Source organism: Zeus faber (genome assembly GCF_960531495.2).
Source record: "Zeus faber genome assembly, chromosome: 6".
Taxonomy (NCBI): Eukaryota; Metazoa; Chordata; class Actinopteri; order Zeiformes; family Zeidae; genus Zeus; species Zeus faber.
Window position 1 is genome coordinate 2,033,481 of NC_137201.1, and position 24,739 is coordinate 2,058,219.

Consider the following 24,739-nt stretch of genomic DNA (forward strand, 5'->3'; position numbering starts at 1 on the left):
CTGAACAGATTGACTGCTGTGTTGTTCTTATGTCTTTCATTGAGGCTGTGGTATGTTTTTTCAATTATGACTGATTTTCTAACTCGAAACATTAAAAAGAAAATATTCCGAAGCGTATTATCAATCAAGCTGGATGGATAATAAAACACACAAACACATATATATGTGTGTGTGTGTGTGTGTATATATGTATATACATATAAATATATCTAATTATATATATACATAAAATCATATATACACACATATATACACATATGTATATTATATAAATATATTTCTATCATCACATTATTTAAACTATAGTTTGCCTTGGTGTTGTTAGTGTTGTTTAAGTCATGTGATCAGTTTTAATGTTTACTTTTATTTTCTGCAGCACACATTGCCCTAGTATTAATAAAAAATGAATTTAAAAATAAATGTGCTGCTTAATATATTGAAGATTTGTTCTTTCGATGTGGTCTTCGCATTTCACACATTCCAGAAAAAAACAAGTGTAGTAGGCTCGAAGCGACTTTGTTTTTGTGTAAGCATTGCTTTATTACAATGAATTTGAGATCTTCAAATAAAAGGGAAAACGGGCACATCAAATACACCCATCAGTATATACAGTATATTAAAACGTTTTCACTTCTTAATCCAATAAGGGGAAGTTGGACCTCCGACAGACATTCAAACATTATTGTTCCACGTTGTAGTGCAGTCGAGATACTAAGAATAACACAACAAATGCAGCAAAATAAAGACAAGTCAGGCAATCAACCGGTCGACGCATTGAATGGTTTCTAAAAGTTAGGATTTTCCCTTTATTTGGCGATACATGAAATCGTTATCCTCCCAGAAAACCGTGTTTAATTTAATAACTGTGAATAACACTAACTTCAAAGTGCGCTGACTGTGTTTAATAATGTATATTTTTTAGATTAGATCCCCGTGAATCGTTCTGGGGAGCAAAGTAAGACTGGTCGATCGAGTCCGACTTTACGACGATAACAGACCCGACGTCACAACCACATGACGCCACATAGTGTTAACGGTGAACCAAGGTCTATTTCCATCCAAAACTAGGCGTCAACTCGGATCCAAACACACGACGCTGTGCTTTTGTATATCATGTAAGCAGAGAAAACACTGGAGAAAAAAAACAGTGACGCAAGACTCATAAACGACTCCGTCGCAGCGAACGAATCTTCGAAAGGCCACGGCAGTCGGGAGTCACTCCGGCGAGCAAGCGAATGCATCTCCGACGCCGAATCACCCGAATGAGTCAACTCTAGGGCAGAAATAAGCCATTGCATTTTGCCATTCGCCGTGCGTTGCGGGAACGAACGAGTCTTTCACTTGGGGGGTGACTCGCCAAGAAGCGCGTCTGAAAGATGGAGTCGAACCCCATCACTGTAAACACAGTCATAAAGGGGGGTTTGAACGCGTTCCAACGGGGCGCCCCTCCTGGCCAATCAGCGTGGCTGCAGCAGATTCGACACCACCCCCCAGCGGCCGCACAGGCGCACTGAGTGTCGTAACTGCCATTTTGTGGCAGAGCCTACTCCGCAAAAGCGGGAGAGGGATTAAAAGAAGCGGCGCAGAAGGCTGGATCTCTCCAACCGCCTCGGTAACTTTGTAGCACGGCCCCTGCGCCTTCCGCCGCGTTCCACGGGAGGAGAAACGGATTGAAAAGAGGTAAAGTAACACTACTTTTTCCCAGAGCAGGGGGGAGTTTTGCAGGATCTTTAATCGGCCTCTAGGTGTCACGATGGGGCTCCGGGTGTCTAGGCGGCTTGGTCGGGGGGTGTTTGTCTCCCTCTATCGTTATTGAAAAAGCCGTCGAAATACGGTTTAAATCGCACAAGTTCCACCAATTGTGTTGTTCCGAGGCGGATCGGTTGGGGGGGTATGGTCAAAAACGGGACCGCGGATACTTTCCACGAGTTGGATCTGGCGGTGTTTTAGGCCGAGGCGTCCATTTTCCCCCCTCTTCTTTGTTTCCTGTCTTTTTAACCGCCGAGACCGGGTTGAAAGTGGCGGGCCCGGCTACCGTTAGCACGGCCGCGCGGTAGCGATGCGAGTCGAAAGTGAACAAAGTCTCCCGATAAGCAGTCTCAAACATAATAGCCCAAATTGCCTGCGTACGACGATAAATGAAACCAAACAGAGAGACGTTTCCAAGTTTAAAAAGAAAAACAAAACAAAACGACAAAAAAATAAACAGCGCTTCTCCTGCTAGCTTGAGCAAGCGGCCGCCGCGGCGCGGCCCTCACGCCCATTTTATGAAGACGACACAATCCTGTAGTTTCATACTCGTTTCCCGCCAGCCAACCACACGTTTTAACCACCGAATGTCGTACCGTTTCAACTGGCATCCGTGACCTCCGACGGCGGAACTGCGTAGATTTTAAATTTGCTAGACGATTAGCGTATCGCCCCACCCCCACCCCCTAAAAACGGGCCAAGACGGATGAGGATGACGAAGCAGCAAACAAAGCGTCCAAACCGCCGCTTTTCTCCTCCTCGACGTTTCGGTTGGAGCTCCGATCGCACGCTCCTCGGTCGTCGCGGCGCGCTCTCTTCTTCGTCGCGCCGTGGTTGGGTCCGAGGTTGTTGTTGCACCGTTTGCCCGCTTGTCCTCTTGTTCTAAAGCCACCCAGAACCGAGATGGAACAGCGGAGAGCTCCCTCTACAACTCGGCTAGGAGAGCTACAAAAATATCTGCCATAAGTGCAGCGTAAAGGATGAGCGGATGCGTTTGAAATTGCATCGTTGGCCACAATATTTTAAACTGCTCACCCAAGGCCAGTGCCCCCCGCCCCAGCTACAACCCTATTGCTATATGAAGATACGCTGGCTGTAAAGTGCCGGATCTATAGTTATTGCTCACTTTGGCATCTGGGTCTTGATGTCAAGCTCTAGCGCCTGCATCCGAATTTGTCCATTCAACCGATTACCTTTTCATATACCATGAATTTGTCTTGGTGGCAATTGTACTACTATTGTACTACAATTGTAATTGGAATAAAATGAGCCCAACGGTTTTTGAAACATTTTTAGTAAAGTTTTATACTTTATTTTCCATTTTTTTTAATATCCCTGAAAGCCTGCTGATTGGTTGGTATGCATTTGTAACAAGAAGTGGATCCCCCCCCCCCCCACTACAGTACAGGTTTATCCTCGTGAATGTGTTTCATTAAGTGTTTTGACTTTTACTTCCTTCCCTCTGGCAGGCTGACACAGGGAGAGAGGGAAGGCAGAGTCAGGTAGCAGGCAGTTGAGTAAGCAAAGCACAGGTTTTTGAACGGCAATAAAGGGATTGCCGCAACGAGAGCCTACAGAGACCCCTCTCCCCCCGCTTCTGTCAAAAGATAGACAGTCATGAAAGCAATCAGGTTTTCCGTGACGATCCAGGTAACAAGCTGTAGAGTTAATGACGAACACTTTCTGGCACAATTCCATTCCAAGCCAATGTCAACTGGATTTGCAACGTTTGTTAGGATGTCACAGCTACCCACTCACTGTGAACCTCGGAGGAATATTTATCGTAATGCTTTCAAATCTCTTGATCTCAGATCCCACCCAGCATGGACGGTGGGCAGACAGAGGGCATCGGGGTGGAGGACCCCACTAAAGACTTCCCTTCCATCCAGGCGGTGCACAGCCAGGACGCCATGGTGGCCGACCTCCTCCAACAGGCGGCGGAGGCCGGCGGCGTAGTGGACGGACAAGCTGGAATCGTTCTGGAGCAAGGTGCCTGGTTTTTGGATGAATTCACTGTTGTGTGTTAATTTGCATTGTTGCGTGTTAATTTGCATTGTCATGTAACAGTATCAAAGTAAATCGAAGTTTTCATTTTGATTTTTTTTATATTCACTCTTATTTTGGGGCGGTCCGGGGGGGGAATGGTAGATGGCGGAGTGGAGGGAAGCGGGGGCGTTGAGATGATGGTGATGGACTCGTTGGACCCGACCCTGTTGCAGATGAAGACAGAGGTAAAGTCCCATGCACTTGCTCTTCACGTTGACCTCTGCCAAATATATCCATTGCTTATATATTATTAATAAGTCTATTACACTACCACGCCTTGCCTTCAGGTAATGGAGGCAACGGTCGGAGGTGCCACAGTGGGGGGTGTCGCCGGTGCTGCCCACCAGGCTACTGTCACCACCGTGGACCAGACTCAGATCATAACACTGCAGGTCAGTTGCATTTTACGTAAAGTGTTTTCATATGCGACCCCAGAGCAAGCAGAGGTTGGGACTTGCATAAGAAACATGCACGTGCTCTGGTCCAACAGGTGGTGAACATGGAGGAGCAGGCGGCTCTGGGCCTTGGGGAGCTCCAGCTGGTCCAGGTGCCAGTGTCTGCCACCACTGTAGAAGCCCTCCAGCAAGGGACTTATGTGGATGCCACCGCTATGCCCAAGGATGGAGACCCTGTCATCTGCCACACCCTGCCGCTTCCCGAGGGCTTTCAGGTACTTGGCGCTTAATGCTTGGACATTTAACTGTAGCTTGCACGCCGTGATCTTTTCTTCTGGTGGTGGTTCGCAAGAAATGCTGTATGTTTTGTCTAATGTCAGGGGAAAATTTTTTTTTTTTTTTTTTTTTTTGTGGGCTGTTTTTCTGTGTGTTTTCTCCTAGGTGGTAAAAGTGGGGGCAAATGGTGAGGTGGAGACTGTGGAGCAGGAGGAAGAGGGTATTGAGCCCCATCATCTTCACCAGGAGGAAGAAGAGGAAGTGGAGGAAAGTCAGCCCCTGGAGGCAGACGACGAACCCGCTCAGATCCAGAACGAAGACCCATCTTGGTCTAAAGATCCAGACTACCAGCCACCCTCCGGCGCGATCAAGAAAAGCAAGAAGGTGACTGACTGTGCTCAAGCACTCACCCCGCAGTCAACTCTTATCTGCAGAGGCACTGACTAACGTGTTGGCACGGAGTGTCACGATTCCAATCAAATTTTGTGATTTCACAAGCACGTTCATGATTCTCCCCTTATTTTGTGGGTAATAATGTCGCAATATTGGTGAATTCAAGATCCGCCGGTAAACAAATGCAGTGTGAGCTGGGGGGTGTCCTCTCCACGAAGTCGACTGTGGCTCACCCAGCTCCAAACCTTCTTTCATGAAATGGTTCAGAGTTGAGCAAGCTGTGGTTGACTCCGAGGGGGTCCGCTGTGCCTAATCCCTCAACGCGCGCTGCACCCGCCCATGGGCAGATCTCGACCACTCCAATATTGTCGCCGCATTCAAGCCGTACGCAGGGATTGACATTAGCCTTTTTAAGCCTTTGGCAAGTGGCCAAGATGTTTAAATATGGCTATTGGGCAAGTTACTTCTCCAAAATCGAAAATTAAGGCCTATTAAAAAATAAATAAAAGCTGCATGCACTAAAATAAAAGCTGCATGCACTAAACCACACTAAGGTGCGGCGCCTATAAACCAGCCTTCCTGTAAAACACATTTCAGTGCAGATGATAATATATATAATTATATATATAATTTAAATGAATTCGTTAATAAAAGGGCCTAATAATTCTAACTAATGTAATGTTACCGCTGTAATTAATGGGCAGCTTGTTTCATGCATACACATCCTGAAGCACTTCTAAATGACATTTATATTTTACCGGCTGGTTCTTAGGTTTTGTGTTTGTCTGTAATGTTAACAATGTTAGTTATAACATTCTTTCTCAGTCCTGGAACTCAAACTACTGGATGCCCCAAAAAACACATATATATAAATAATTAAATTAATATCATGAACGTGCAAAGTTTAGTCGGCAAATGGCTTGAACTGATGACTAATAGTCTTTGAGGAAATTCATTAGTCGCGGGCAGCCCTAGTAATAAGTAACTTGTTTTTAATCTAAAGTATAGCGTTGATAAAGTTTAGGTTTGTTGTTTAAATATTCTCATATTTTTGTTATCGTTTTTATTTAAATAAGTTACTTATTGAGAAACGGGTGTTTTTCTTAACAAATCGAATTGTGGATTTGGAGAATTGTGACACCTCTAGTGTTGTCTGTGCAGGGTAAGAAGAGCCGCCTGCGCTATGCAGAGGGGGACAAGGACATGGACGTCAGTGTCTATGACTTTGAGGAGGAGCAGCAGGAAGGACTTCTCTCTGAGGTCAACGCAGAGAAGGTGGTGGGCAACATGAAGCCGCCCAAACCCACCAAAATTAAGAAGAAAGGTGGGAGGCTATGCTAAGTTATGAGGGGTGGTTGTTCATGGGTAAGGGGACGAGGTACCCAACATCTGTCTCCTCCTGCAGGTGTGAAGAAGACCTTCCAGTGCGAGCTGTGCAGCTACACCTGCCCCCGGCGCTCCAACCTGGACCGACACATGAAGAGCCACACAGATGAACGGCCACACAAATGCCACCTGTGCGGGAGGGCTTTTAGAACGGTCACACTGTTGCGGAACCACCTCAACACACACACCGGTATGGTATGGGGGCTCAAGTTTCCATGTTCGAGGTTTAGCAGGAACGGACAAACAACTGAACAAACAAATTAAGTTTAACTGTTGAATCTTGTGCAGGAACCCGCCCCCACAAGTGTACAGACTGCGACATGGCCTTTGTGACCAGCGGTGAGCTGGTTCGCCATCGCCGCTACAAACACACGCACGAGAAGCCCTTCAAATGCTCCATGTGCGACTATGCCAGCGTGGAGGTAAAAATGGATTTTATTTCAATTCTGTGGTTGTTAAGCTTTAAATCTCACGTTTTTATTAGACATGGTTCCAATCCAATATCTGTATCAGGTGCTGATATGACGTAATTTACTCATTGGATATTGGGCTGACGTCACCGATCCATGTGCTGATGGCAGTTGGGCAAACAGTCACTGATTGAAGCAGCCATTCAGCTGTGTTGGTTCTCAAAATACGACGTCACGATTCCGGAATATATAATACGCGCGCCAGCTAGTGGGAGTTGTAGTTCTATTGGTGCAGTGCCACACTGAAAGGACTCACTGGATGAGGATGAAAAACTACACTATACAACGTTCCTGGGGAAAAAGTGGATGGGTACATCCCTACTTTTTATTAGGGTTCTATTTTTATCAGGGTTATTTTACACTCACTCCCTCATCCCCCCTCAGGTGAGCAAGCTAAAGCGTCACATCCGTTCCCACACTGGCGAGCGTCCGTTCCAGTGCAGCCTGTGCAGCTACGCCAGCAGGGACACCTACAAACTGAAGAGACACATGAGGACACACTCTGGTGTGTATAGTGTTAACATTTGCAGCTCAGTTTTCTGTGAACGATCTCTGATCTATGATGGGTTTTAAACCATATTCCTTTGTGGCGGCTAACTATCTTATTTCTCCTCTCAGGAGAGAAACCGTACGAGTGCTACATCTGCCATGCTCGCTTCACACAGAGTGGGACCATGAAGATGCACATTCTGCAGAAGCACACAGAGAATGTGGCCAAGTTCCACTGCCCTCACTGTGACACCGTCATCGCCCGCAAGAGTGACCTGGGTACGACCACACACTGCATCCGCACTATACTAGCGAGTCCCTGTGGCCCCCCTCTGATCTGTCTGTTTCTTGTTTTTTGTTCTGTCTTCTGCTCCAGGTGTTCACCTGCGTAAGCAGCACTCCTTCATCGAGACAGGGAAGAAGTGTCGATACTGCGATGCCGTGTTCCACGAGCGTTACGCCCTAATCCAACATCAGAAGTCCCACAAGAACGAGAAGCGCTTCAAGTGCGACATGTGCGACTACTGCTGCCGACAGGTGAGGGAAGGAAACGCACCGAGGCTAAAAAACGGACGCCACGAGAACAGAAACGTGTGTGTGTGTGTGTGTGTGTGTGTGTGTGTGTGTGTGTGTGTGTGTGTGTGTGTGTGTGTGTGTGTGTGTGTGTGTGTGTGTGTGTGTGTGTGTGTGTGTGTGTGTGTGTGTGTGTGTGTGTGTCGGAAACTACTGCACTACTGAAGATGTCGTAAAGTGTAGGAGAATGGCTTAAGAGCTTGAACACCTAATTGGTGGTTGAGGATGCATTGTCGAGTTGATTGGGCGTCTGCGTGCAGGAGCGCCACATGGTGATGCACCGTCGCACGCACACGGGGGAGAAGCCATATGCCTGCAGCCAGTGTGAGAAGACCTTCCGGCAGAAGCAGCTCCTGGACATGCACTTTAAGCGCTACCACGACCCCAACTTTGTGCCCACTGCCTTCGTCTGCCCGAAATGTAGCAAGACTTTCACTCGCCGAGTAAGTGCCTCCCTGGTGGTCCCGTTTGCTGCCCAGTCTGCGCAGACACATACACATACACAGGACCATTCTCAGTTATTCCTGTTGTCTTTTGAGAAATGAAACCATCCGCCACCGCCCTCCTTTCTGTCCTAGAACACCATGGCCCGCCATGCCGAGAACTGTAACGGCGAGGTGGAGGATGCTGAGAACGGAACACCCACGCCCAAGAAGGGCAGGAGGGGGAGGAAGAGGAAGATGCGCAGCAGGAGAGACGAAGACAGTGGTGAGTTGGGTTTCTGGTGGATGCTCTCCCTCCGCCTTTCGATTCCTCCTGTTGTATGCCTTCAGTTTGTTTGTTTTTTATAAGTGGATGTTTGTGCCACCCATCCATTACAAAGTTGATGTACATTAAATTGAGCCATACGATTTTCTGTGCTTTCAGATAGAAAACCACTGCATATCCCTGAAAGTTCCCTCTTTTTCTAGACGACGATCATGCAGATCCCGACTTGGACGATGATGATGATGACGATGAGGAGGCTGACGCGGAGGAGGACGCTCTGCTGCAGGAGGAAGAGGAGGTGGAGGCCCTAGAGCTTGACCAGGCTCCGCCAACCGTCCCCATGCCGGCCCCCGAGGAGCCGCCCGTCAAGAGGAAACGAGGACGTCCGCCCAAGAATGCGCCCAAGCCGCCGCCAACCCCCAGCAAGTCCCCGCGGGTGGCTGCAAAGGCCGCCGCCTCCGGTAAGACTCCCTGCTGTTTGGTTTGTTTGCTGAAGATGAACCTGAACGAAAAACAAATTTGTGAAGTCTGTGAAGCCAATCGGATTTTGTGCGACTGACAAGCTACAGGGCGGATCAGGCATGCAGGAGTTAACGTTTGTGAATGTGAAAACATCAGATTTCCACATAGACAGAAAGTGTGAGTCCTGCTCATAGTTCAGCACACTGCGGGGCATCCCTCCTGCCAGCAATAAAGCAAGGTTATTATAGTCAGGGATGCAGACAACTCACTTTTCAGGGAATGTCGCTTTTGTTATGGCAATTTGAGTGACTTCGTCCAAACTGGGTTATATTGGCTGGCTATATTGTATACTTGTTAAACAGACAAAAATATACATACACTGTTACGGGCACGGGTTCACTGAGGTACATTTCCTGAGGTACTAGGAACCTACCTAAGGTTCCTAGTGTATGGCAACCAAAAGCTGATGTCTGGCAACCACCTTTTAAAGTTAGTGTTGAGCCCTGGATTGGGTTTCCTAATGGTGAATATATTATTATGATTATTATTTAATAATAATAATTATTATTATTATTATTATCCCTCAAGTCAACTGTCCATCAGATGAGAACAAAAAATGACTGCTTATTCCCACCCCCCTGTAGCGGCGGCCATCATCCAGGTGGAGGATGAGAGCACCGGCGCGGTGGAGAACATCATCGTGAAGAAGGAGGATGCCGACGCGGGCGGGGCCACCGCCATCCAGCAAGGAGTTGAGCTGACGGTGGAGGGCGTGGGGCTGGACGGTGAGGCTGTGGAGACCGTGGAGCTCCCTGTGAGCGAGGCGGCGGCTGCTGCCGCCAATGGAGATCTAACCCCAGAGATGATCCTCAGCATGATGGACCGGTGAACAAGTGCCACCGGGTGTACATTGGGCACATACACACACATACACACACCCATGCCGTTCGAGGGGGTGGGGGGCGTCAAAGCTCCCACTTGTGGACATTTTAACAGGGACATTTTTGTTTCCCTTCAAGTTGACCCTCAAACTTTTCTGGGCGAAAACGGCTTTTAAAAACAACTACACATAGAAGCTAGATACTGACAAACTTGTAAATACTTAGTAACATACCTAACATGCATACTATTTTTTTTTTTTTTTTTTTTGTCTATAACACCCTTCCCCAACGGTTGGGGGGGGGGGGGCGCGACCGACCAGATTAAGTCCCCCACTAGGTGCATCCATTAGTGTACGCCAACTTTCTTCATACAGCTTGCATCTATCACATCCTTTTCGCCTTTCCTTCACCGCACGCCACTTCTTGTTCTGAATCTCGACCCACAGACACTCAACGGGCAAAAAGTCCTTCTCGGCTCCGAAGTCCTTTGTTTTTGTTTTGATTTAAGGTCACTTATTTAAATCTTGTAATCCTTGGATTCAAAGGCAATTATTATTATTTTTTTTAAGAAGGTTTTGAATTCCTCATGTTATTATGTTCTTTCCTAAAATATATAGTGTATTACAGGTTAGGTTTTTTCTTTGTTAACATAGCCCTTTATTGTGTATTCTGTATAGTTGGAGTGAGATAATCCTGATGAAAATCGGTTAAGACTGTGTCAGACTTGAGATCAAAGTTTGCCGTCCATTGTCAGTCGTTTTTCTGGGCCAGGTGGGTGCAGACAAACACATTTTATTTTTATTTTTTCTCTTTCATCATTGTCTAACTTGTACTTTAGTCTCTGTGCCAAGCCTTTGCCTTGTTCTCTTAAGTCTGCTCAGTGTGGAAATCAATCATCCGGAGCCAGTTCTAACCTCTAAAGTTGAAATTGGCTTTAAAAAAAGGGAGTGCTTAAGAGAGTTTTATGGACGTCAGTTTATTTTTTTATATTTTGTTTCTTCTTTCTCCCCTTCGACAGATGTCTGCAAGTTTTGAAATAGTAATATTATAAAGCTGATTCTGATTGGTACGGCGCTACCGTTTCAAGCCCTTTGGCAAAGTTTCTGACAACGTTGTTTTAAATATCTTCTGTTTTTTTTTTTTCTTTATTAAATTGTGAACATTTTAACCTTGTTTTAATTGTGGATATGAAGTCTGAATTCCATTCCCGTTTTTTGTCTGGGTTTAAGGTGACCCTGCCGTCGGATTCCTTCCTCCCAAGTCAATGCCGCCAATGTGCTGACCCTACTGGCCGATTGGCCGCAGGGCGGGAATTATGGATTAACGCCAGGAAACCCAGTGCCGCACTATTCCAGGTGGTGTTGCGAGTAAAGTCCCACTTATGACACCTTAAGCGACCTGTCGCGGTGTTGTTTTGCAGGGAAAACTCTGCATGCTTTTGTTGCGCAGTCGTCACCTGGTATATCTGGCTCGTGGATAACGTCCTTATTTTTTTAGCTGTAAATGACAGATTTTCATTACCACAGAATGCTTTGCGACAGACTAGTTTTTATCTACTGCTGTTTCTTGATTTTTTTTTTTTTTTTTTAATCGAACTAACTGAACTCGTTGGAATGACGCTCACTCGCTCTTGGCATTCTATATTTTTGTAGACTGCTGTATTCTTCTGGTGTCTCAGCATGGCCCGGGGTCAGTTCAGTAGCATATGTCTCTAGGTTTTTTTTTTTTTTTTTTTGTTTTTTTTTTGTATATCTTTTTTATTTTTTCATCACAGACACCCAAGGGGAAGGATGAGGCCTGCTACGCTCCCATCGATTATTTCCAGCTAGAGGAAAGGATATTTGTGTTTTTGAGTACATAGACCGATCCCAGCTACTCGGCCGACGTCTCGACCCGTTCTTCGTTCGCAAGAAATTATTCCATTTGAAATGACTTTATATTCAATTTTTGGTGTTGTTTGAGCTCTTAATGCAGTGCTGTAGGGTGGGCAGGTGTTTTGTATGTCCCGGCAGCCGCACAGTGCAAGTTTGATGGGAATCGGGCAGGTTTGGGACCAGCTCTCCGAAAAGTAAACTTGAGCGTATGCACGATTGTTTCCTTCTCAATGTCTGTTTTCACAGCAATTTCAGGGTTTAAGCACACACAGGAAGTAACTTTCATTGGAAAGCTGTCTTCCTATTGTGCCGCCTGGGCGAATCCCAGATCCCGGTCTCCCCCTTCACTCAGATTGGTTTCCCTCCTCCAAAACAAACAAACAAACAAACAAACAAATCATTGTCATGCAGCGTATTCAGGAAGAGCCACATGGAATTTGGACTATACCCAGACAGACATTTTTAAGTGGACTGAATGCGAGTGACAGGGAAGTTTGGTCCACTGTTGTGTCTGACTTAAAGCCAACCCTCTCTCCTCCCTCCACCTCAGCTCCATGTCCACTTTTTTTTTTTGCATGGAGAGAATTGACAGCGTGGCGTTTAAGGTGATTTTAACACACCCAAAGGAAAGGAAGGGTCCTGGTGATGTCTGCCTTGAGGTCAAACATGTTGCAGGAGTAATCATGAGAATGTAACACTGTACAGCTGATGAGTAAACCGTAAAAAAAAAAATAATAAATAAACATGCCTACAGACCTATGTCTGCTGCTGTGCCCTTTCTTTCAGTTTGTTTTACATCCACACACACTAGAGGTTTTTATAAGCAAGTACTAAATGAATTGCAGTCAAAGGGTGATGTCCACCAATCTCAAGAAACATTTGTATATTAGAGAATAAGGAATATACAATTTTAGGCAACTACCTGATCAATTATCTATTGAACGTTAATTTTATTTACACAAACATTGAAGATAATTTAACATGATAGTGTAACTGTTTATATTCAATACATTTTTACTTGTGATGAAGAATGAGGTGTAATCGCTTACACGACTCGTTGCCGTCTCTGCAGTGAGTACCCATGGATGCATTTGGACCCGTATGGAGGGGTGCCTTTCATTACATTGCGTAATTTAGCAGACTCCAACGCAACCACACAAGTACATTTTGTCTGTACAATCTAACCACTGTCTGCATCGAAAGACTACTGTATAGAAAATAATGGTGCAAACTGATAGCATTTCCTCCAAACACGTTGCTTTGTGACGTCACAATGACTGCACCCCCAGTTGCTGCAGCTACCGGGGGAATTCCGCTAATGTTTTTCATGCGTTTCCGGGATGACTGTTCTCCGCCAACGTTCTAATTAAGATGCAACACAATTCTGCTATGGAAAAAGTATGGAATGGAACTGAAAGAATAACAAGGTGAGCATTTTTCACGCTTATTTGTATAGCTCATGGCATACAGCGTTAAATAAAACTGAAACAAATAATACACTTTGAGGTTATTGTGTTGTGATTTAAAACAGGCCTATCTAATCTACAGGCCTATCTAACACTTGTTGGTCATTTTCAGATCTTTATAGATTATAATGTATAGAGTGTGCAGTTCAAGGGGAGGGACAGGGAATTCAGTACAGGGTTGAAAACACAGCTGACGTTCTTAACTGTCGTTTTACTCTCCCATGGGATGTCAACATGCCTGCTGTAAAAAAAGATCTGGCAAAAAAAGAGGTTTGAATTCCACGAACACAGCCTAGAAAAGTATGTTGTGATTTTTTGTGATTGAATATTTTCTCCTCTTCTCAATGTCATATGTAGGGGGAGCTCTAGCACTAAACATTTTTATGCTGCGCTCGTGTCCAAATCCATTGTCTCCATATATATTTTTTTTTCTAACAGCAACGCTTAAAATAGTCTTTTTTTTTTTTGTCTCTTTTTTGTATATACATATTTTGACTGCAATATTTAAATTTTTCTGTTTTAGTTTTATGTTAGATTTTTCTTGGAACGTAAACGTATGTTTCCCATGTCGATAAAGCCCTCTTAAATAGAATTGAATAGAGTTAGTCACACCCTCTAGGGGGCGCTCTGGCTCTTAATGCATGTCAACACCCCGCTCTTATAGGGTTAGGGAAGTTTGACGGTTGCTATGAACTCCGGTTGCCATTTTTGAAGGATCACTTCCACTCAATTGGAGAAATACAGTGGGGCAAAAAAGTATTTAGTCAGCCACCAATTGTCCCACTTAAAAAGATGAGAGGCCTGTAATTTTCATCACTTCGACTATGAGAGACAGAATGGGGGGAAAGAATCCAGGAAATCACATTGTAGGATTTTTTATGAATTAATTGGTAAATTCCTCGGTAAAATAAGTATTTTGTCACCTACAAACAAGCAAGATTTCTGGCTTTCACAGACCTGTAACTTTTTCTTTAAGAGGCTCCTCTGTCCTCCACTCATTACCTGTATTAATGGCACCTGTTTGAACTCCTTATCAGTGTAAAAGACACCTGTCCACAACCTCAAACAGTCACACTCCAAACTCCACTATGGCCAAGACCAAAGAGCTGTCAAAGGACACCAGAAACAAAATTGTAGACCTGCACCAGGCTGGGAAGACTGAATCTGCAATAGGTAAGCAGCTTGTTGTGAAGAAATCAACTGTGGGAGCAATTATTAGAAAATGGAAGACATACAAGACCACTGATAATCTCCCTCGATCTGGGGCTCCACGCAAGATCTCACCCGTGGGGTCAAAATGATCACAAGAACGGTGAGCAAACATCCTAGAATCACACGGGGGGACCTAGTGAATGACCTGCAGAGAGCTGGGACCAAAGTAACAAAGGCTACCATCAGTAACACACTACGCTGCCAGGGACTCAAATCCTGCAGTGCCAGACGTGTCCCCCTGCTTAAGCCAGTACATGTCCAGGCCCGTCTGAAGTTTGCTAGAGAGCATTTGGATGATCCAGAAGAGGATTGGGAGAATGTCATATAGTCAGATGAAACCAAAATAGAACTTTTTGGTAAAAACTCAAATTGTCGTGTTTGGAGGAGAAAGAAAGCTGAGTTGCATCCAAAGAACACCATACCTACTGTGAAGCATGGGGGTGGAAACATCATGCTTTGGGGCTGTTTTTCTGCAAAGGGACCAGGACGACTGATCTGTGTAAAGGAAAGAATGAATGGGGCCATGTATCGTGAGATTTTGAGTGAAAACCTCCTTCCATCAGCAAGGGCATTGAAGATGAAACGTGACTGGGTCTTTCAGCATGACAATGATCCCAAACACCCCGCCCGGGCAACGAGGGAGTGGCTTCGTAAGAAGCATTTCAAGGTCCTGGAGTGGCCTAGCCAGTCCCCAGATCTCAACCCCATAGAAAATCTTTGGAGGGAGTTGAAAGTCCGTGTTGCCCAGCGACAGCCCCAAAACATCACTGCTCTAGAGGAGATCTGCATGGAGGAATGGGCCAAAATACCAGCAACAGTGTGTGAAAACCTTGTGAAGACTTACAGAAAACGTTTGACCTCTGTCATTGCAAACAAAGGGTATATAACAAAGTATTGAGATGAACGTTTGTTATTGACCAAATACTTATTTTCCACCATAATTTGTAAATAAATTCTTTAAAAATCAGACAATGTGATTTTCTGGATTTTTTTTTTTCTCATTTTGTCTCTCATAGTTGAGGTGAACCTATGATGAAAATAACAGGCCTCTCATCTTTTTAAGTGGGAGAACTTGCACAACTGGTGGCTGACTAAATACTTTTTTGCCCCACTGTATACAAAATCTACGAAATAGAAAAAGTGGAGGAAGGGAGGAAAAAGAAGGGTCAGGGTTTCACACAAGATGGTTGCAAGATTTTCTGTGGCAATTTTTCACCTGACAAGTCTTCCAAGCCATCTTTTGATTGAAAGATACCGACCAACATTCACAATCAGTGCCATCCCCCAAATATGGCGGCTTGCTCCAGCAATGTGACGTCAGCTTCACATTCCTTACAGGCGCCGGAGAGTCTATGGTTAGCCGATCACCTGCCAAGCTTAATCAAGTTCAAGTTCAAGAGATTATTTGTCACATACACATACATACGGTCATACATATATGCAGTGAAATGACATGACACCGAAACTAGGTATGCGCCAATATCACTGCATCCGTCCACAATTCAAAAGCCAAATACCAAGGGTCCTGTCAAGCTATATCTAGTTATATAGCTATATGTAGCTATATGGCTTCTCCTGATGTGAATACACGCATCAGTGAGAAAACTGACTCCAAATTCACTAAGGGACTCCAAATTGAGCCTTTATTATGAGGTTGAGGTTTAAAACATAGTGAAACGAGGAATGACTTGAAAAAAGAGAAAATTAATTATAAATAAAAAAAATATTAATAATAAAATTATAAATTAAAAAAAATTTCAAACAGGTTGCGGTGTGCATCATGCTGTAAAGAGTCAGGCTAAAACTAGTGCTCCAGACAAACAAATAGGATGTGTGTGTGTGTGTGTGTGTGTGTGTGTGTAGCATGGCATGACCTGTTTTGTTTTTTTTCAGTAGCAATAACCCTGCCCCACACACAATGTAAATTTCCTTTCTCCTTTTCCCTCCCTCCTTGCCTTTTTTCCTCTTAATCTCTTACTCTATTTTGTTCTCACAATTTTGTAGGAGTTCTTTCTTTCATTCAATAGTGTTTTCCTTCATTCGTTCGTTTGTTCTGCTTCCTTTTTACCTGTCAGTGTGGTTGGATGTTGTTTGACATTGTGTGTGTGCAAGTGCAACATTGTTGACTGTGCCTGTGTCTGCGCTGTGTGGGTATTTACACAGTTCCAAGCGGAGAGGTTGTTAAGCTACCTTGAGATTTGCTCCATTAACATTTGCAGTCTCGCAGAGCTACACAGGCACACGACCACATACGTGGCTCCATTTTGCCGCCTCTGTTAAACAGCTGCGTCGTTCTTCGTCCTTCCGCCCATTGACCTGACACAGCTGGAAGGTGAGAGAATCCCTCGTTCATCATCTTTATCAGTTTTTATCACTGTCGCTGCTTGGGGCTCTATTCCGATGATCTTCCTTCTTTCAGAGGAATCTTACACTCACAAAATTCCTTCTTCCAAGTTTGTAGTCTTTATCAAAGACGACGAAGATATGAAAAGTAAATATTTGGATGAATTTTGATCATTTTTAAGTGAACATTTTTAACAAAAGGTGGTCATTTTTTCAGCCTGCGGGGTGGTGATTCCATATATACGGATTTCAATGCCTCTGATATTATTATTGTTTTTCATTTATTTATTTATTTGTTTGTTTGTTTGTTTGTTTGCTTATTTATTTATTTATTTATTTCATTATCATTTTATTGTCGTTACTTTAGTATATGTTATGTGTAATACAATTGTCATATGCTTGTCTTATTGCGCTCCGGCAATTTAAGACCTCTGGCAACGTCAATAAAGGCAAAAAAAAAAACAAGAGGAAGAGACAATAATCAAGCAACCTAAAATAATGGGATATGTAATCAGATTAAAACGCATTTTCCTGTAGTATTTCTTTTGTGCATTTATTTTGCTTTATTATAATTTATTTTTCATCATCGGAGATAGTTCCTTCAGGATCCCATTACCTAAATGAGTGAAATGGATTCAGACGAGGTCAAGACCAATTTCCTCCCTGTGTGTCCAGTACTGAGATAGCGACAGGCTGCATGCTAACTGCAGAGGGAATCAACTAGCCTTGCTCCTGTGAAATTAGGGAAAGACACCTTCCGGCATGTCCAAAGCTGAGTTCGATACAACTTGTGTTTTTTGCGACTTGTAAAAATAAGACTTTTTTTAAATGCAGCTACATTGAGAGCTGTTTTTGGCATACATTTTTCTCCCTGCTGGGACCAACATACGTTGGTTTGCACGTTCCTCAAGGTCATATATGATCTTGTCCTCTATTTATGCAGAAGAATAATGAAGAAGAAGAAGAAGAATCTTTAATTATCACGCAACACACCACACTACAACACATGCACGCACACACACACATGCACATGCTTTGGATGGTGGCCAGTGAAATGAGGCCTCTGCATTTAACCCATCCTGGCTTGTTCTTCCTCCGGGGGCACAGCCAGGTATGGTATTAGAATTTTCTATACGCAAGAAAAAATTGATAGAGTTACCTTTAGTTGCAATGAAAGTTATTGTATGTGTGACAGGGATTTGTGATCGTATGTATGACGTGTGTGTGTGGGTCTGTGTGGGTCTGTGTGTTTGAATGCTAGGTGGTGCTCGAGACCGATAGACAGACTTTTTCTTTCGGCCTAACAGAAGTCATGGATCTTGAGGCAATAGTCAATCATGTGACCTCTTCACTCAAGAAGATCTTCCCTGATTCATCACTCAGGTGAGTGGAAAATACCCAGGTCAGTCACATCACCTTTGTTAAACATAACTCTTCTCTATGAAACACTGTTGCTGTAGTTTCTAGGATTTTGCCAAAACCAGACCCATATATACACAATAAGAATCTTCCTCTCATTACAGGTGATTCTTCTGTTCCTTCAACATACACAATATAATCACTATCATACCACTATGATTATTTCTCAATGCAGGCATGCATTCCCCCCTGGTGAGCATACATAGATGTCTACTTATGACTTATATGTGACTTGTTCTTTGTGTCCCCAGGAAGCTTTTAAAGAGGATTCCCCCAGACCTCAAGGAAAGGCTCTTCTCTCTTGGGAGTATGGTAGAAGGGACACTAGAATCACAGCCCTGCTACTGTGTCGCTGCTTCACGCATCCACCCTCAGATATGCTTGAAAAGCTATTCTATAAGAACATGTAATAACAATGTATGTGCATTCCCTAGGTGGGTTTTCTGATGCATATTCAGCTCTGTGCGTCTTTAATGACATTCCCTGCAAAGAGGAAATTCAATGGGTTTGTACATATTACATTAATACACCAATATACAATATAACACCAGATATTAGCGAGAAAACCACTCACTATTTCTACTTTATATTGTGTAGTAATTAAGGGGTCATCACCCAGAATTTGACCTATGTGTTCTTATTACCTAATCATTAAGTATTTGTAGGGGTTTGTAACTGTGAAATCAGATATAACTGATCTGATTTAGCGATACATTACTATGTAATTGATCATATCTGCGTTAAATTAACACAGCATTTCACCCCCTAACAAATACTCAATATAAAAATATTACTATGTGATGACCAGTTAATTACCACATAATGCTTAGTATTTTAACACATTCTCCTTTCAAATGAATGTGTAATTAACATGTTAAGATGTTCACTTATGACTAAACAGGTTTTCTTCCACATTCAATCTACTTTAACCTTGCAGAGGAAATTGTTCACAAACAAACTAATTAGGACGTGGAAGCTGGGAGTAGTACTGATTAACTTTGTGCAAATGGCCAGCCCCCTATTCTGACCACATCCATTTGCATATTCAATTTTAAGAACACATTAGAAAAGTTGTCACCACAAGCTTTGTAGCCTACAGCGAGGAGTTATTTTTAAAAATATATATAGGTAAGTCAAATAAAGCACCTTTTCTTTGGTCTAGCAGGACGTCGACAACATTTATCATGTCCACAAATGTCAAGAGTTCAATCTCCTGCACTTCAGTCACTTGGACAGCAGGTGAGTTTTGACATTCTTCCTTTAAAGCTTGCTGAATTTCTCCACTCCTCTCACCTCTCGCCTCTCATCTTTTTCAGGGACTTGGCATTGGCAGTGGCAGCTCTATCATTCAACCGGTGGTTTACCTAGATCTACAGCCAGGAACTCAAATTGGTAAACCTTCTCTATATCGTGCTTTCCAAGCGCAGCGTTTACTGTGGAGCAGTGGCATCTTCAGGGGTATCAATAGCCCCCGATATAAAATAGTCCCACAGGGCCGGCTCTGCACTTAGATCACTCCTTCTTTGGCAGTACAAAGGTGGCCATTGGGCCCATGATCTGTGTGCCAAAACTGTTTTTATTTTAGATGCAGTTTATTCTATTTTATTCTGTTTCCCTATGGAACGAAACAAGCACCATGCGTAATGGAGGCACTTTCTCCATCACTCTCTTACTCTCTCTCTTCCCCTGTCAACAGTTTGCCTAAAGCGGAAAAATGACTAGAGCCTGCTTGGGCTATGCCCCTGATGTCTTTGCATCCTAGCAACGCCCCTGCTGTGGAGCCCCTAAAGGAACAATCAGGAAATTAATCACTTTTTTCCAGTTTTTGTTTTATTGATTTGATTTTGTCCCTCTATTTTAAATCAATAGAGTATACATACGAAGAACATACTCAAACAGGTTTTGAACATCAATACTGTAATTATAAAATCAATCTCTGGTTTTGGAAATGTTTTCTCAGGGAAATGCAATTTATTTTCTTGGAGGGAAACCAGGGGCTCCATAGTTACATCCTATCCATCCATCCATCCATCAGTTTTCAGGCCGCTTATCCGGGTCCAGGTCGCAAAGGCAGGAAACTTAATAAGACATCCTTTTCCGCCTATCTCTAAAACTGAGCCAGAGCTCATGACCATAGGTGAGCATTGGAACAAGCTCTCTTCATCACAATGGTCTGTTACAGTGCCTGCATTCGTAAAGACGCTGCATCCACCCATCTGTCAATCTCACACTCCCTCTTATCTTGACTTGTGAATAAGACCCCCAGATACCTAAATTCCTCCACTTGGGTCAGCTGCTCTCTCTCCACCCAGAAGGTACAAGCCACCTTTTTCCAGGAGAGAGCCATGGCCTCAGATTTGAAGGTGCTGACTCTTATTCCCATCCCCAATCGTTCTAGTAAGTGCTGGAGATCAGTCTGATGAGGCAAACAGGACAACATAATCTGCAAAAATCAGAGATGCCACTCTTATCCCCCCCAAACAGGATACACTCCAGCCCTCGGCTATGCCTTGATATCCTGTCCATGAAAATCACAAAGAGAATAAATAAGAGACAAGGTGCACCCCTGCCAGAGCCCAACACCCTCAGGAATGGATTTGAATGAATGCAGAAGAATCTAACACAACTCTCACTCTGGTTGTATAGGGACTGAATGTCGGGCAGCAGCGGCCCCAGTAGCACATACTCCCGTAGTACCTCCCAGAGAACCCCTTGTGGGCACTCAGTCAAAGGCTTTTTCGAAGGCTACAAAACACATGTAGACTGATGTGGTTAATTCCCATGACCCCTTGAGGATCCATGAGAGGGTAAAGAGTTGGGCCGTTGTTCCACGGCCAGGACACAATTTGCATTGTTCTTCCCGTATCCGAGATTTGACTATTAGCTGGATGATCCTCCATTCCAGTACTCTAGCATAGGCTTTACCAGGGAGGCTGAGCAGTGTGATCCCTCGATAGTTGGAACACACCCTCCGGTCCCCCTTTTTAAAAAGGGGGGCTACCACCCTTGTCTCCCAATCCCCTTCTACTGTTTCCGATATCCACACTATGTTGAAAAGGCGCGTCAGCCAGGACAACCCAAAACATCCCGGGCCTTCAGTATTTCTGGGCGGATGTCGTCCACTCCCGCCACTTTGCCACTGCATAGTTACCTGACTACCTCGGTGACTCCCTGCAAGGAGTTGGGTACTGATCTCCCAGAACACTCTCACCCCGGGTTTAGGTGTTCCTTCTACCTCCCAACAAAATCCTCAGTCGATAACGACTGAGGATCACCATCACCCGCTGGTGTCTACCTGGTTCTTGGGTTTCCGTCATAACTGGTATAAACACCTTCTGGTCACAGCTCTTAGCAGCTGCTTCCACGATGGTGGCTTTGAACAGGGTCAATTCGGACGCCACGTCATCAGCCTCCCTTGGGATGTGGCAGAAGCTACTCCATGTGGGACTTGAAATCACTCTGGACAGGATCCTCTACCAGTCGTTTTCAGAAAATCCTTACTACCTGTTTAGACTTCCCAGGTCTGTCTGGTGGTCTTCCCCGCCATCTAATCATTTCATCACCATGTGGTGATCAATAGACAGCTATGCTCGATTCTTTACCAAGTGTCCAGAACATACAGCATCAGCTCCGATGATATGACTACAAAGTCGATCATTGACCTTCGGCCCAAGATTCTCCTGTACCAGGTACACTAATGAGCCTCCTTGTGTCGAACATGGTGTTTGTTATGGACAGTCCATGACTAGCACAGAAGTCCAATAGAAAAAAAAATAACACCAGCCAGGTTCAGATCGGGCAGGCCATGTCTCCCAACCACACCCTTAAAGGTTTTTCCATCATTACCAACATGGGTGTTGAAGTCCCCCAGTAGAACTATGGAGTCACCAGGTGGATTGTTTTCCAGCAACCTCCCACTGACTCCAAGAAGGTGGTGTACTCTGAACTGCTGTTGGGCGTGAATGAGCACCCAACTCCTCCCTGTGACCCAAAGTCAAACTGCAGCCACCCTCGTCCACTGGAACAAGCTCCAACTGAGTGGCTCCGAGCCGAGGGCTGGTGAGTGTCGGCACCCCCACCCAGCGCCTCTCCCCCTGTGTGACTCAAGAGTAGGAGAGAGTCCAACCCCAATTGAGAAGTTCGATTCCAGAGCCGATACTGTGCGTCACCAGGCGCTGTGGTTTCCACTCCCAGAACTTGCTTGAGGAGTGGGCCCTGGTCCCCCAAGCCCAGGCGAGGTTCTTCTAGCTGTTTCCAATTGTTTCATAAGGGTCTTCTGAATCATTATTTGTCTGGCCACTGACCTAGGGCCAATCTGCCATGGGTGGCCCTATCAGTTGCAGAGGTAAGTCAGCCTAGCCCCCAGGTTCAATGGGGCACACAAACCCCTCCACCATGCGTATGCCATGTGCGGACGCAGGAACTGGTTCATGAGTCTCTGAAAATTAGATGTGGCCCCGAACAGCCCGAACAGAAGTCTTACAAATTGGTACAAGCCCTGCGGAGTTGAGAGAGATGAGTTTTCTTGGACTCTGGTGACCTGGGAATTCTCCAGTAGCACCTTGGTTAAATCTAGTGTTGTAAAAAACCGAGCTGTACCTAACCGGTCACAGAGTTTGTAGACCCGTGGCATCGAATACGCATCAAATTTCAAGACCGCGTTCATCTTTCTGTAGTCTACACAGAAGCGGACCAACCCATCAGACTTACGTACCAGCACAATGGGACTACACCAGTCCCTTGTAGACTCCTCTATCATACCCATGTCCAGCATTGCCTTCAATTCTGCCTGCATGACTTACATGTACTTTCACCCCCTTAGAGTAATTTAGAGCTGATCGTAGGGAGCGCTAACGTTCCTGAGCCTCAAGCAAATTCAGAGTCTAGGTTCGGAGGAGCAGTTTATAACTAGAACTCAAGGAATAATAGACCACAGATCAGAGGATATGTTTTAATTGCCGGCTTATATATATAAAACAATTAGTAATAGACATACACATACATGGGTACAAAATCACACACTGAGAGATTCTGCATTGAAGTCCCTTGAAACCATCCAAAATAAGTTCCAAACCTGAGATAAATGAGTTTTCCTCCCTATTTTACTTCACTTTGGTTTGATTTAAACCTATTTTAGTTCAAGAGATAATTTAAACTTAAGCTCCTTCAAATTGTTAGTTTTCTAGTTTCTTTCTGACTCCGTTATATGTTCTAGTTTTATGTTAGTTCTATTTAAGAGGTTAGTTTTTGTCTTCTTATTAATTTACTTCACCAGTACATAGGTTTAGAATTTACAGTAGCACAACCCTTTTTGTATTACCAATTCGGCAGAAATTAACCGTAAAATAAAATACAATCAAACTCAAAATCAAAACATAAAACTCAAAAGTGACCATAAGATTAATAAACTCAATTTTTACAACTTGTGGGTAATCAGTCCTTTTGAAAAGTCCTTCACGAATCCAAGTGAGTCCCACCGCATGTTGCAACAAGAATACTAAAGGTTTAGTCCAACCACAATTCAGGTGTATGAATCAGTGTCTTCATCATTGGGAATGTAGGTTGGTCGTGCAGAAGCAGATGCCCATCCAACGTGATTTCTCCTATGGGTGGCTCGCCATCTTTATTCCCCAGCTTCAGTGTGCACACCTGGCCTGTTGTACAACAGTGCAATATACATCAAAATATTTTATTATGTTTTTTTTTTACAAAATTTAGTACTTGAGGAAGACTAGCAACTAACACAGGTAATTGTTAATTGAACCTGAACTGCACTCTAAAATGGCAGCGCCCTTCACCTCACTTTACTAACCAACTTGACCAGGCCTGTTGCATGTATCTTCTCAAGTCGCTTTACACATAGAAAAAAACACAAGATGCACAACATAAACGTACTCACACTGTCTTAGCTTAGTTACTGGCAGTTTCGGCTGCACATTCAGCTTGAAAAACAAGGAAATAGCGTGCCAACTGAAACATTGAAATATAGTTTTTAACTCACCAAATCCGTGTTCAAAAGTCAACAAAAACACAATCCAGTGAGGTAAACAGAAAGTGAATTAATAATTATTAATTATTAATATTATTTAACCTTTTATTTGGTTAAGGTTGTATTTACCTAGGTTACAAAAGCATTTCTCAAGAAGAGTGGGACTTGTTTCAGAGCTGCTCTTCAACTGATCATGTAGCTACAGACTGCAAAATGGCCATTCAGTGCAAAGAGTGTGACAGCAATACACATGTCACAGTTTTTCATCCAGGACCAGCTCCATGGACCATCAAAGACCCTGACTTAGAGCAAGGCGGGGAGGAAAGGGAAGAGGCTTCTCCTGACAATCTCCAAATTCACAGAAGTGTTTGGTGAAGCCAATCGCTCCTGTTCCTGCTGTAAAATCTGCCCTCTCTAAAATATGCTCTAAAAAAACGGACCAAATTAATAGGTACTCGCTTGGTCCGAGTTCCTTGGCTTGTTCGACCTCAAGGGTGCAGATTCTCACTACACTCTGCGCACATGTGCTAGAGTCACAAAGATCTGGTCTGGGAGAAGAGGAACCTGCTTCATCGCTCAGCCCTTAGATGGAAGTCCGGTGTGCTTCT

At 44.2% G+C, this 24,739-nt stretch overlaps 2 protein-coding genes across 2 annotated transcripts in view; both read left to right on the top strand.

Moving 5' to 3' along the window:
- The first annotated feature begins 3,271 nt into the window (after positions 1-3,271).
- Positions 3,272-12,461, top strand: ctcf (CCCTC-binding factor (zinc finger protein)). Its single transcript, XM_080002477.1, has 16 exons — positions 3,272-3,399; positions 3,561-3,738; positions 3,898-3,980; positions 4,083-4,187; positions 4,286-4,465; positions 4,632-4,850; positions 6,021-6,183; positions 6,265-6,435; positions 6,534-6,667; positions 7,100-7,220; positions 7,334-7,483; positions 7,581-7,741; positions 8,038-8,220; positions 8,356-8,485; positions 8,689-8,946; positions 9,592-12,461. The coding sequence occupies exons 1-16, from the start codon at positions 3,367-3,369 to the stop codon at positions 9,834-9,836; spliced, it is 2,514 nt and encodes an 837-aa protein (XP_079858603.1). The 5' UTR covers positions 3,272-3,366; the 3' UTR covers positions 9,837-12,461.
- Positions 12,462-18,035: 5,574 nt separating this feature from the next.
- The window catches only part of carmil2 (capping protein regulator and myosin 1 linker 2), a gene marked incomplete at its 5' end in the record, with an annotated part of 72,405 nt that continues 65,701 nt past the window's right edge, over positions 18,036-24,739 (top strand). The window contains 5 exon segments of the mRNA XM_080002336.1: positions 18,036-18,106; positions 18,394-18,488; positions 18,577-18,647; positions 19,308-19,381; positions 19,459-19,501. Of these exon segments, the coding sequence (XP_079858462.1) occupies positions 18,036-18,106; positions 18,394-18,488; positions 18,577-18,647; positions 19,308-19,381; positions 19,459-19,501 (354 nt within the window).